General features: G+C 43.8%; 1 protein-coding gene across 5 annotated transcripts in view; it reads left to right on the top strand.

Moving 5' to 3' along the window:
• LOC119446275 (protein kinase C iota type) overlaps positions 1-12,327 on the top strand; it is a 40,519-nt gene that overhangs the window by 5,350 nt on the left and 22,842 nt on the right. Inside the window, exons 2-9 of one of the 5 annotated variants that reach the window (XM_049664050.1) lie at positions 517-638; positions 2,757-2,846; positions 2,972-3,022; positions 3,709-3,794; positions 5,225-5,356; positions 7,104-7,212; positions 8,132-8,241; positions 8,961-9,128. In XM_049664050.1, the coding sequence (XP_049520007.1) occupies positions 517-638; positions 2,757-2,846; positions 2,972-3,022; positions 3,709-3,794; positions 5,225-5,356; positions 7,104-7,212; positions 8,132-8,241; positions 8,961-9,128 (868 nt within the window). The other 4 variants (XM_037710662.2, XM_049664049.1, XM_037710661.2 and 1 more) reach the window with 4 other exon arrangements.

The raw sequence follows: 12,327 nt of genomic DNA, 5'->3' as shown, positions 1-12,327 counted from the left end.
AATTGTTTTATTGGTAAGCTGAAAGAGATATGAATCAAAGATTACACATAGAGACAATGAACTCAAGATGGTATTTGCAAAATTTTTATGTTGTAGAATTTTGGGCCAAGTGAAGTGTGTTAATTTGCAAAAGGGCTTGGTTACAGCATTCATTCTAAGTGTTCCCCTCCAAGCTGTCTTGAATGTCAACCAACAAAGTTTCATCATTGTGGTTGTCGTCATGTGATCTCTATCATCACTGTCATGCCATCGTCTTCAAACGGCAGTCATGAAATAAACTGGTTATACCTAGTTAACTGCTTTATGTAGTAAATGACTTAAGGATGCCAAAGGTGTTTAACTTTATTTTTCTTAATGATATCATGTGATTTCCTTAGTTTCTTTCTCTCTTCTTTTAGCTTTAGAATGCGTAAAAAATGTGTACTTAGCATGCTTTTTGCACCCTTTTAATCCTACTGAGCTCCATGCTGTGGTTGTGCGTGTTTATTGGAAACTTCACCTGGCCATCTTGTGCAGGGAAATCATGGTCATGTACATCGACCCATCCATCGCTCTCGAAAAGCTCTGCAAAGAGATGCGTGACATCTGCAAATTCAACGAGGAGCAGCCATTCACCATGAAGTGGGTCGACGAAGAAGGTACAGTGTTGCAGTGCTGTTATGTGAAATCCTGGGCAGTGAAAAATACCTGAAGCTGGAGCCGATGTCTTGTAGTTGTGGTCATTTACTGATCCTAATAATGACCATGTCATGGGCCATTGAGAGTGCACGCACCATAACTGCATGCACATGCAATTGTGAGCAGCGTGATCTTTCTTATAGTAGGAAATAAGCGTCAGATACAGCTATCATCAGCTGCTACCTAGTTTTGGGGGCCTTTGATAAAAAATAGTGAAAGATTAGCATAGCATAAGCAAATTATTCAAGAAGGCCCTATTGCGTGCATGTTTCTTTCTTTTTGTTTTTAATGTAAGTGGCTTAGCTTAGCTTATTTTTCATTGTGTCCTTATCAGACATTTTTATTTTATTAATATTTTTCTCTCTCACTTTTCTTTTATCTTGGGAGTCGAGATAACTTGGGACAGGATCAGGCTTAAGTTTTTCCGAGCTGGAGGCAGTGGAGGTCAAGGCATTGTGTAGTTGAACAGCAGTATGCTGAACTGTTGACTGATGCTGCAAATGTGATCCTGCTTGTTTTCATGAATGTGAAAGAGTCTACTAGAACGCCAAGAAGAGCAGCAGTAGACATTATAGCTTATCTTTATCGTATCAATTCCTGTAAAAGAAAGCCTAGTCACAGCATCACGACAGCATTGCTCAGCCAAATCATTTTGATGCGCATTTTACCGCTAACCATACAAATTGAAAGGAAATCACATTAAAGTATTCAGTTTATTAAATCATTGAAAAACCAAAGTGCAGGAAGTAGAGAGTACCGACTGTTTGGCTCTGGGTCACGTGCATATTAACGTGTCGCAACAAAGGCACATCCGCCATTTGAGGCTTCGTGAGAGAAGGCATTGATATTTGCGAGGGAAGAGTTGTCACTCTGGAAAATGACACACGCTGCACGACCCTGCCTGCTTTGTTTTCTTCTTCTTTATATATATTTTTTTCCATTCTCAAACCACATTGTTCTTTCTACTTATCCTCTTTGCGTTGCGGCGGTGTTGCGTGACCTATTTTGTTCTGTCTGTGGCGAGCAGCTGCTGCATCTGTGTTTGTGTCGTCAGGAGGAGACGGGCCTGCCCCGCTGCGTGCTTTCGCTCGGCTCTGGTAACACCTGCTCGGGCCTTGAATCCGAGTGTGCCCAGTACTGCACTGTGGAGGAGGCACTGGCTGTTGCAGTGTTTTAGTGATGTGAATGCTGCCTAATGAGCCGTGTCACATGTTATGAAAGGAAGGGGGAGATGGAATCCGTGCAATGCCTAGCGTTGCAGCTTTCCTGGCTGCGTTAGGCCTGGGTGCATCGCGGGGCTTGGTTGAAGTGCACTTCATTTTCCGAGAGCCTCATTTCAGTTGCGCTGCTTTCTTTCTTTTTTTTAGCTTGTTGCACGAGCTGAGCACTGAAATAGTGTCTTGGGACCTTCTTTTGTAAAAATCTGAGTGCAACCTTCTTTCACCGACGAATAGGGTGTATAGCAAATAATATTCGTAGTCACTTGCTTTTGGCTTTATGTGGTATTTCCTCTTTTCTTTGTTTCGTCTTCTTTCTTTTTTTCTTTGATTGATTTCTGTTTCTTAAAGCCTGCTGAAGTATCATAAAGGCTACAGGATCATTATAATTGTCCTCTCGTTTTTTGTTGCATCTTATCCTGCTTGCAAATGGGTTGTTTGCTTGGGCTGTCTCCAGTCTCCCTCTCTTCTCTATAAGCTTCATGGTAGGGGGGTCAGTGATAATGTTAACCATTGACATTGGAGCCATTAATTAATGGGATGGTTGGTATGTGGTGTCATGGTAAAATAACAGGGTCAGTTGAGCTACACTCACAGATTTATGATAGAGGTTGAAGAATGTGTAAACTACGGCCAAACACCTTGTTGTGATTTGTGTCACTCGCTGTAGTCCCCTGTTAGCTTTTGGGCGAAGAAAACCAGTGGGTTGACCATATATGCAGTTGAAATTTTTATAGCCCAAGGTAAATCATACGATATAAGCCAAACTGTTTCACTTGTTGCGGCATAGGTATTTATTTTTCTGCATTTCTGATTCAGAAAAATAGAAACAGCTCACCTTTGTAAATATTTTTCCTGCAGGCGATCCATGCACCATTTCATCACAGGAAGAACTGAACGAAGCCATCCGTCTGTACGAACTCAACAAGGACTCGGAGCTCACCATACACGGTTTGTCTATGAGCCCGCATCTCATTTTAACTTCGTCCCCACGGTTGTTTAATTATTTCTTGTGCAGTATTTCTTCCTTTTTTCTTAAATTTCTCATAATGCGTTTATTTTTCCATATTGTGCAGTTTTTCCTAATGTCCCCGTGGCCCCTGGTATGCCCTGTGCTGGAGAGGACAGTAAGTTGATGTCATCTCAATTTCTTAGCATACTCATGTGTAAGGTCTCACGCTTGCTGTAGTGTACAGTTGGCAATGAATAGAACATGACAATCGGAGTACACAGCCTTTAAATGTATGCAGCATGACAGCATGTTGATGAACTGCCCACATAGTGGAGTTCAAAGATTCCTTCTGAGGTGTTTTTGAACATACTTTCTGGTTTTACTGTATCCCTTGTAACTCTCTTTCTTGAGTATACTGTAGTTATTTTTTTAATACTGTGAAAAATTATCTTAAAACTATAAAAAAAAGCTTTTTCTTTGTTCTTTTATCATACAAAGCATAACAATTTAAGTGGAACCTGCACTCCTGTTAACTATAAGCAGATTTTAACTGTATGTATGTGGAGCAAGTTCTAAGGTAAGGTTCTACCATAGAGCTCATAAAAGCTGCAGTTCTGAGTACAAGATTGTACCTCTGGTTATAGTTATTTGTATATTTAAGGACTCTCAGTTTGGACACTTAAGTCAGAAAGCCAGCAAACTCGCATTATGACTAGCATATGTATAACTGTGGCTCCTTGAGCAATTCGAATTTTGAACACCACCTACCATTTGTCATTTCTTAAGGCACATAAAATTCTCTAGCCTGGTCAGCAAAGCCGTCTGGAAGTCCCTGACGGTCCTGTTGTGTTTACGTTTCAGAGAGCATCTACAGAAGAGGGGCTCGGCGGTGGCGTAAACTCTATCGTGTCAACGGCCACATCTTCCAGGCGAAGCGTTTTAACCGGGTATGACACTGTCCTGCCACTTCTCAGTCTCCTCCCGATGTCTCTTACACGGGAGATGTATTGCGACGTGGCTTGCATGATGGCAGTCTTCGACGGGGGCGAGATAACGCTGTTTGCACTTTTCGCCTCTGTACGCATAAAAAGACACACGGAAGGAGCCCTGTACCTTGCAGTTGTCGTCAATTCGCTCGTCTGCCGCTCTTGCGGCCTCACCCACGCAGCCTCCTCGCTAAGCTTAGTGTCGGAGGGAAGGGGCTGAGTGGGGTGGCCGCTTATCTCGGTCTTGGATCCTCTCCTGATTGAGTGTCGGTCCGTGACAGCCTGGCTCTGTGCGGGAGCGGGACTCCTGGGCTTTGCTTTTGTTAGGCATGCGTGGTTGTCAATGTATGCGATGATACTAATAGAGCTGATAGTGAGTGATAATGGCCTTGTCTTTTTCAGGGTTCTTTCACTGTTGTTGCCTTTTGTCAATGCTTCTACTCATTTTAACTTGCTTTTCTTAGTGTATGAGAAAGTGAGATATTTGTTGAGTTCTTATGCTCGGCATTTTTATGTTGTGTAATTTTTGTTGTCAGGTTGTGAAATGGCAGTTTTAGTGTAACGATTAAGAGATTACTCGTTCAGAAGAGTCTGACTGCTTTCGCTTTGCATTTTTGCCTTGTGGTGCTTTGTGTTCTTCTGTCAGTGAGATTAGGCTTTTTTCAGTTAATACTGCAGTTTTTTGTTGCGAGGAGAGAAAAATTATTACCCATTATTCGAATGAGGAAACTGCATGGTACACTTTTGGCAAATAGTTTTCCACTCTTCAGTCTTACAAAAGATACAAATCGTTAATGAAAAATTGCATTGTTATACATAGTCTGCATTCTTGGCCACTTTCACCTCGTCTGCCTTTCATGCAAGCTGAGTTGTTGGGTTTGTCCCGCGCACTTTCCACAAGAGAGTTGCCTTTGCTGCGTTGTGGATGTATGTTAGACTAAACGGGGACTGAGTAAGTTAGAACATGATTGACGTATTTTCAAGAACTTCCAAGATTAAACTTTTTTGACAAGAAAGACAACGGACAGACGAAAACGCACATAACGAATGATTTTATTCGATGGTGTCACCTTAAATATAAGGGTATGGGGGGAGGAATGTCCCCCCTTGGCCTTGTATTTCCCACTGTCCGTACTCTTATTTCTTTCCTGACATCATTGAATAAAATCAGTTTTAGAAGTGCTTTCGTCTGTCCATCTCCTTCCTTGTCGAAAAAAGTTTCGTTTTGGCAGTGCTTGAAAATAATTTTGCTAAACTAGACTAAAGAGTGTTAACCCATCTATGCCTCGTGAGTAGTGCTCTGTATGCCACGCTTTGTGCTAGACTCTTGCACTGAACAGCGTGCCCTGAAGCAGGAACCCCTCCCTTTTTTTTTTTTTATTTTGCCACAGCGTGCGTTCTGCACCTTCTGCCTGGACCGCATCTGGGGGCTGGGCAGGCAGGGCTTCAAGTGCATCAACTGCAAACTCATGGTGCACAAGAAGTGTCACAAGCTCATCAAGCTGGCTTGCTCGGGACCTCTTGTGAGTACTTTGCATCCCTTTCTCCCACGCAACAGAACCTGATAACGTGCAGCCGCTTAAAGGCGTACTTACTAGAGAGAAAATTAAGTTAGCTCTGTTAGTAAATTTCACTTCTATTACAATACCACAAAAGGCCACTCAAAGCTTGAGACGAGGCCTCTTAAAAAAAGAACCAGACAGGTGGTGACTGCCACCTTGAAGTTCCTGTACCAACTCACTGCGATTTCTGGTTAATGAACCTCTTACTGCAAAATCAACAAAAATAAAGTTATGAACGACTACTATTTTATCGGTCTTAGTTAACTGATTTAGAGTTTCTCTTTGGTGTCCCTTATAGTGTTGTCCTAGCTCAGCGGCACACTACGCTTGTAGCTCCATTCCCATGTTTCCTAGTGAGCAACCTCCGTCACACCCGGTTAGAGCATTGGCAAAAGCACACTGAAGTGAAGACTGAGTTTGCTGTCTTCCAAGGGAATGCCGCTTTGAGGTGGCTTGCTTGTAAGCATGCATGCGCCGTCCCACACTTAGGCAGTCACTAGTGCTCGCATTTCTCAGCCTGCTTTGAAAATGGTTACTACACTGAGCGACGAGGTGTGTTTGCCAGTCCAGTACACCTTTGTTTTGCAGTCTGGGGATTGCCTTTCTTGGCATATGGGTGGTTTCAGTTTAAGGTTTACTGTGTTGGCAAGTCCTAAGGCTAAGCTGGTTGTAGCTGGTCATGCACTCGTTGACTTCTTCCCTGACGGTGATGTCACTGATGCTGTTCTCGACATGGGCTGAGTGGGAATGAGCTACGAAAATTGCTGAAGCAGAAACTGCAGACAGTGCTCGGGAAATTGATGCAAGTAGCGTCGGCATGCCCGAACTGGTAGTGCATGTTTGGGACAGGCTGCCTCCAACCAGCAGCTGCCTTGAGTAGACGGCATTGATAACCTGTCATGATAATCAGAAACATATTAAGAGAGCCTGTAGTTCACTTTTGTTGCATACTTGGCTGCAAAACAGCTGTTTGGTACCCTTAGAAAGAGCCAGTCTTGTTCTTCGTGCGTAGCATTTGAAAGAGTACCCACACAAATTTTTTTTTTTCATTTTTATTTCTTTATTCAATAACACTCTGTCCAATAATTAGGCTATGGAGACTCAATTCCTCGAGACAGCAAAAAATAATTGTCTCCTTTTAATGCGACCATTTCAAAACAAGCACCAAGTGCAGTGCAGCCTTGGGCGGGAAGTAGGAGAATATTCCTGTCGCTGAAACCAGATGTCGCGATCTTAGACACACATTATGACAGTGCTGCCGAAAGCGAAGCCCATTCAACACTCCATGGGAGAAGAGGGAGGGGTCCTTCTGCATTTCCAAGAGAAGTGCACATTTCGAAGGGCACCATTGCACCAAGGCTGACTATCATGTGCTTCGAGTTTTTTCTGATACCACATGACCTCACCTCCACTTCTAGTTTCAGTAACATGAATGATCGCCTGCTTTGTATCCGAACCCATGCTGCACTTTTGAACTGGTCGACTAAAAAGTGATCAAATTATTTGTGATCGGTCTTGAGGAATTGAATCTTCATACCGCAATTATGGTGTATACAGCTACCTAAAAACACAAAAATCCAGGACACAAAATTTTCATCTCAGTACACCTTTAACACTGCACCGTGCAGTGCCTTGTATGCTATGACAAGGCACTGAACTCAAGTTCTGAAAGAAGCGTGTAATGCAATGTTGTTGAATGCCCTTCCAGAAAAATGACCAGGACCAGTTTGCTGAGTCGTCTGCCCCCACTACGCCAGCGCCATCGAGGACAAACGACACAAATGGCGGCGATGTCAACGGCACGAGTTTGACCAGAGGTAGTCTTGCTTGTTATCGCCTTCCATTCAGAACACGCTAGACCCTTTTCCTAATTTGCAAATGCACTTCCCTGTGCTACACATTCGCTCAACTAATGGCGACACCAGTCATCGTTCAAATGAAGTCAAAGTTCTAACTGTGACCTTGTACACGCTGTTTGCAAAAATGACCATCATTAGTTGGGCTAACACCTTGCAGGAAAGCCAGCTTTACAATTATCAAGAGTCTATTCATCGAGCAACACTGTCTCAACATCTTGAGATTAAGAAACAGTTTTAGGAAGGGATGCACTGGCAGAGCATGTGGCCCAGTCACCAGCATACTTGCTATTTTAAAATGTTCTTATTTTAGTGATGGTTTACAATTGTTATAACACCAATAATTTTATTATTCTTAATTTGTCTCCAGTGTAGCGAAAAAAATTATCTTATAAGAACACAAATAAGTCGCCAACCAATTCTTCACTCTGATTTTTTGGACCTGCTTTGTTATTCATACATATCCGCAGCACTGTGACCAACTCTGAAACCGGTGTATGATGGCAACTAAAATTTTGGCTGCTGTTATGCAAATATTTTAGGAATAAGCTTTATAAGTATATACTTCGTTTTATCTGTGGCGCAGATTAGTCTAGCTGTGACTGTAGAGGAGTGCCTGTTTACAGCATCACTAGAGAACAATGTCTGTGGTTTTCAGTAAATAGTAAACATCTGCGTAATAAAACAATTGTCACAGTTTTTCTAAAGTTTATATTTTTTGCCTTTGACTGTATGTTTTCAAATTTTAAGGTCAGCAGGTGGTCTGCTCCTGGTTAAATTTGAGACCTTTGGCACTAACAACATCCTAGGAAACAGTAGCGTGGAGGATCACTGTTTGCTTACTGTCGTCTTCTTTTTTCTCTCTCTCTCTTCTCCCTAGCTGGAACTCCCAGGCATAAGACACATCAAAGGGCAAGCTCAGCTGTCGAAACAACTACCGACTCTGCTGGCCACCTTGGCCAAGGCATTGATGACCAAGTTTCGGGAGGGGTAAGTGCAGTGCATTTAGATTTTGCAGCTACTATAATAATCATAAGAGTTTTGTAACTGTGTTTGTGGCATCACTGTTGGGTGTTGCTGTATTATCGTTGTCGAAGGGCGTAGTGATTTTTATTAATAATCTTAATTATGTCACGACAATGATAAAATAAAGTACACATACAAGTTTGGAGAGCAGAAGAGGCTTCAATCACTTTGAAACGTGGAACCTTCTCTTCAGTAAATTGACTGTTTAACCAGAGACGCCATTGTGGCCGTCTGTAGAAATACAGGTACTGGAAGTAGCAATGGCTCATGAGGCACTGGTGGCAACTACATGGCATAAGATAATGATAAAGCAGCAAAAGCAACACTCAGATGAAAGCCTGCACGCAACCATGTGAGATGTTTACAGGAGTTGCTTGTCAGGCTTCAATTAGCAAATTAAGTTTGCCAACTGGTTGCAAAAAAAGCTTTTGTTCAGGTGAAAAGTTAGAAGCCAAAGAAGTAATTGAGCTGGTAAACGCAAGCCTGATATGGTACACGTGTGACTGCAGACGTTTTCTGTGTCTGAGAACCACGACGAGATCGCATTCCCTTGCCAAGTTTGTTGCACAGTTTGTTATTGTGTGAGGAGAACTTTCCTTGTAGTTTTCGGGCTCTGTAGGGCTTTGCGGTTGAGAAAATAATAGATGCTTAGTGGGATTTGCTCCGTTTGTTCCTGCTTGGAGCAGGTGGAATCTGGTGGAGACTCGTGCCAGTACGGTCTGCAGGACTTTGACCTGATCCGTGTGATTGGCCGTGGCTCTTACGCCAAGGTGCTCATGGTGGAACTCAAGAAGACCAACCGGATCTACGCCATGAAAATCATCAAGAAGGAGCTTGTCACTGATGATGAGGTATGCAAGTGCTGCTGTCAACCACTAAGCCTTTCATTCCTGAGTGTGCTGTTGCGAAAGATGTTGAAGGTCTCATAGGTGTACGCTAGTGAATGCATAAAAGGATGTCTGCTGGATGTGTTTGTTGATTCTGACTGCACATCAGTGCAGCACAGCAAAATGAAGAATCATTTCTTTCTGTCATAACAGAGTACACCACATTCTAATGAGTATGTCTGTATCTTTCATGTACAAACACACATGTGAAATCCTCGCTATATTGTTGGCTTGTGGCTTGTTGGACCAACCCTCATCATCAGTAGGCCCCTCTTTTCAGCATTGACCCTCAGTCTCCTGGGTACTGGGCAAGCACGTTGAAGGTTAATTTATTGGTTGAGACATTGTGCAGCCTACACCAGTAGTTTTGTTTGTTTAAGATCGAGCAGTTCAGTTCGCATTTGTGCACTCAGTGCGAACAACCTGGTGACACTGACCATGTTTAGTGTCACTGCCACCGCTATACCACCGTGCAGTTAGCAGCAGGCATCACTTAGTATTCAAGGAAAAATACTGACTAGGGATTTCCTAGGACCCTAGACCAAAAGTGGTGCCACAATCCGAGAGAAAGGGCCTGCTGTTATACTTAAACCAGTCAGGACTTCTAGACAGTCCTTGACCTTTTGTTAATTATCTGGGCTTGATTTGCTTGTTTGGCCTTCAAAATTAAAGATAACATGCCACACCATAAATAGCGGAGGCCACATGCAGACGTGGCGGTTGATGCTGCTTTGGTTAGGCGTATCCGGAGAGGATATGAAGCCCTGCCTTGCCCCCTTCCTTCCCCCATGGACACGCCGGTAATTCAATGAAAAATTATAAGTAACCACTTCCCTCATAAAACAGACTGAAGCACTACAAAGTGGTACAGTGGAGGCCATAATGAAAGTGTGTGCAGTTTTCGCCAGAGCGTCAAACACCAACAGCATCAGCGCCTTCTTTGCACATGCATGCTTTTGCATGTGCATTGCATGTGCACCCATCTTTACAGATGCAAAGATGGGTGCTCATTGTAAGCTAAAGGTGTCAATCTAAATGCAGGATAGAGGAATAACTTATTGGGCATGTTGAGAACTTCTTTCTTGCGAGCAAATGTGGGCCAAATGTGAAAAGCGTTCCAGCAATAAAGCAATTTTTCTAGATTTCCCACGCTTGTTGCCAGTTAGTAACCACTCCCAAAACTATTCTCGCACGAAGCGTTGAAACCTTTAGATAGAAGGCAGCATCAAACAAATGAGATATATGTGCTCCCTTACTGCTGAGAAGCGTTTTTGTGCACATAAAAAAGTGGGATGTATATGTCCCGTTGTCCTACAAAGGGTTAATTAATGAGCCCATTTAGTGAGCCCTTGTATAAGTTGGTGGAAAGGTGGAGTGGCAGAAAGTTTGGGAACCCTTGTACTAGACTAATTAAAGGCTGATTTTGCCATTTATTTCTTGGTGTCATGGCTGAGAGCATGTAGCAAGAGCGAATGAAGATTTAAACCAGCGGAGGCCATCCTGGAAAATTCGAGAGATTGTAGCGGCAAATACCAAGAGCCCCGTTAACTCTGTGCGTGTGCAGCTGTGGCAGCCAGTACAGTCAAACAAACTTATAACAATATCGCATGTAACAATGAGCAGCCGATGCACCATCAACTTTTGTATGTGTTCTGTGATAAAATAAACTGCTTACTTCAATGCTCTGATGCTGCGTTATTAGTTATTGACCCTTTTCGCGGCGATCCCGTGGACGCTGCCATGTTTGATGAAGTGGTGACGCATGCATTGCTTGCCTCAGCTGCCTCCGTTGCCTCCATGTTTACAATGGGTGCACATGGCGCCCGGTGCGGCTCAGGAAACCTCTGTTTCGGGAGATGTCGTGGACGCTGATTGGGTGGTCGACACAACCACAGCTTCAGAGGACATGTAAAAGTGCTTTTGAAGCTCATTAAGCTTTGTCCAAACAGCGCGAGCAGCGTATATGAGGCTAAAAATGTAATCCAAGCTTTCCACTTAGGAATTTAATCAGGATCAGTGTGTTTTGCTCTTCGTTCTTTATTTAGCAAATTTAGAAGCAGCGGCTTGTCGTGTTTCTGACTCAGTGAAGTTCGTCAGTGCGGTCACTATCTGATTATTTTCTGCCAAATCGCTCGTGGGTGTGCTCAGTTGCAATAGATTTCTTGTTGCACACAAGGCTTGGAACATAGCTGTTCTGTTTGTACAGTCGAATCTCGATAATTCGAACTCGAAGGGGCCCGAAAATTTGTTCCAATTAAAAGAAGTTCGAATTAAAGGAAGGACGTATTTTTGAAGTATTCGTGCACCATAGCATGATGCACGAATGGTTCAAGTCGTGAAATATCGCGGAGCGCAAGTGCATAAAGAGCGCAACTACCCATGCCGGCCAATACTCGGTTCCCGATAACGGCAGATAACGAAACTTCAGGGAGCGGACGGCGCCGGCATGGCAGGTGCGCGCGTGGAGACCGTGGACTGTGAGGGAGGAAGGTGGCAGGGAGGCGGGTTTGGCCTCGGAAACTCCGCCGCTTCGGTGGCAGTGGCTTCGGTGGCTCCTCTCGCCCTCTCTCCCAACTCCCTTGCAGCTCCCTCACTTTCTACGGTCTCTGCGCACGCCCCGCCCCGGCGTCAGCATAGCTCGCTCCCTGAAGTTTCTTTTTGTTTTCTGCCGTTATCGGGAAGCGAGCGTTTGCCAGACTGAGCCTCCATCGCTACATTAAGGGGTCTCTCCAAAGCTTTTGCTCTACAGCGGTGTCGGAGCTATGCCGGTCGGAGGCGCCGCTGTGTAATTTGGCGCGCTGCTGAGAGCATTGTCGGTATGTTCGAATTAACCGTTGCAAATGCTTTCGCGTTCGAATTAACGAGCGTTTTCGCCCATTGAACTACACATAACCTTGACGGGACCACAGCGTCAGTTCGAATAAACCAGCAGTTCGAATTCACGAGATTCGACTGTAATAGCTTGTAGCAAACATGTATTATCGCTAGTAACTCGCTTACTCTTGTGGACCATCACGAAACATTCAGCTTCGACCATTCGTGTGCTGTCGGTATAGTCGCTGTTACAGTACCCATGCTTTGGGGCATTGATTCAAGTGTGCGCCCATTCACATATTTTTAATACATTGGCGATAGAGTGTGCATAAGTTTGCATGCGAGTTGA

Source organism: Dermacentor silvarum, chromosome 3, assembly GCF_013339745.2.
Source record: "Dermacentor silvarum isolate Dsil-2018 chromosome 3, BIME_Dsil_1.4, whole genome shotgun sequence".
NCBI lineage: Eukaryota > Metazoa > Arthropoda > Arachnida > Ixodida > Ixodidae > Dermacentor > Dermacentor silvarum.
Note: the sequence above shows the minus strand (reverse complement) of the source record. Positions and strands in the feature narration are given on the sequence as shown.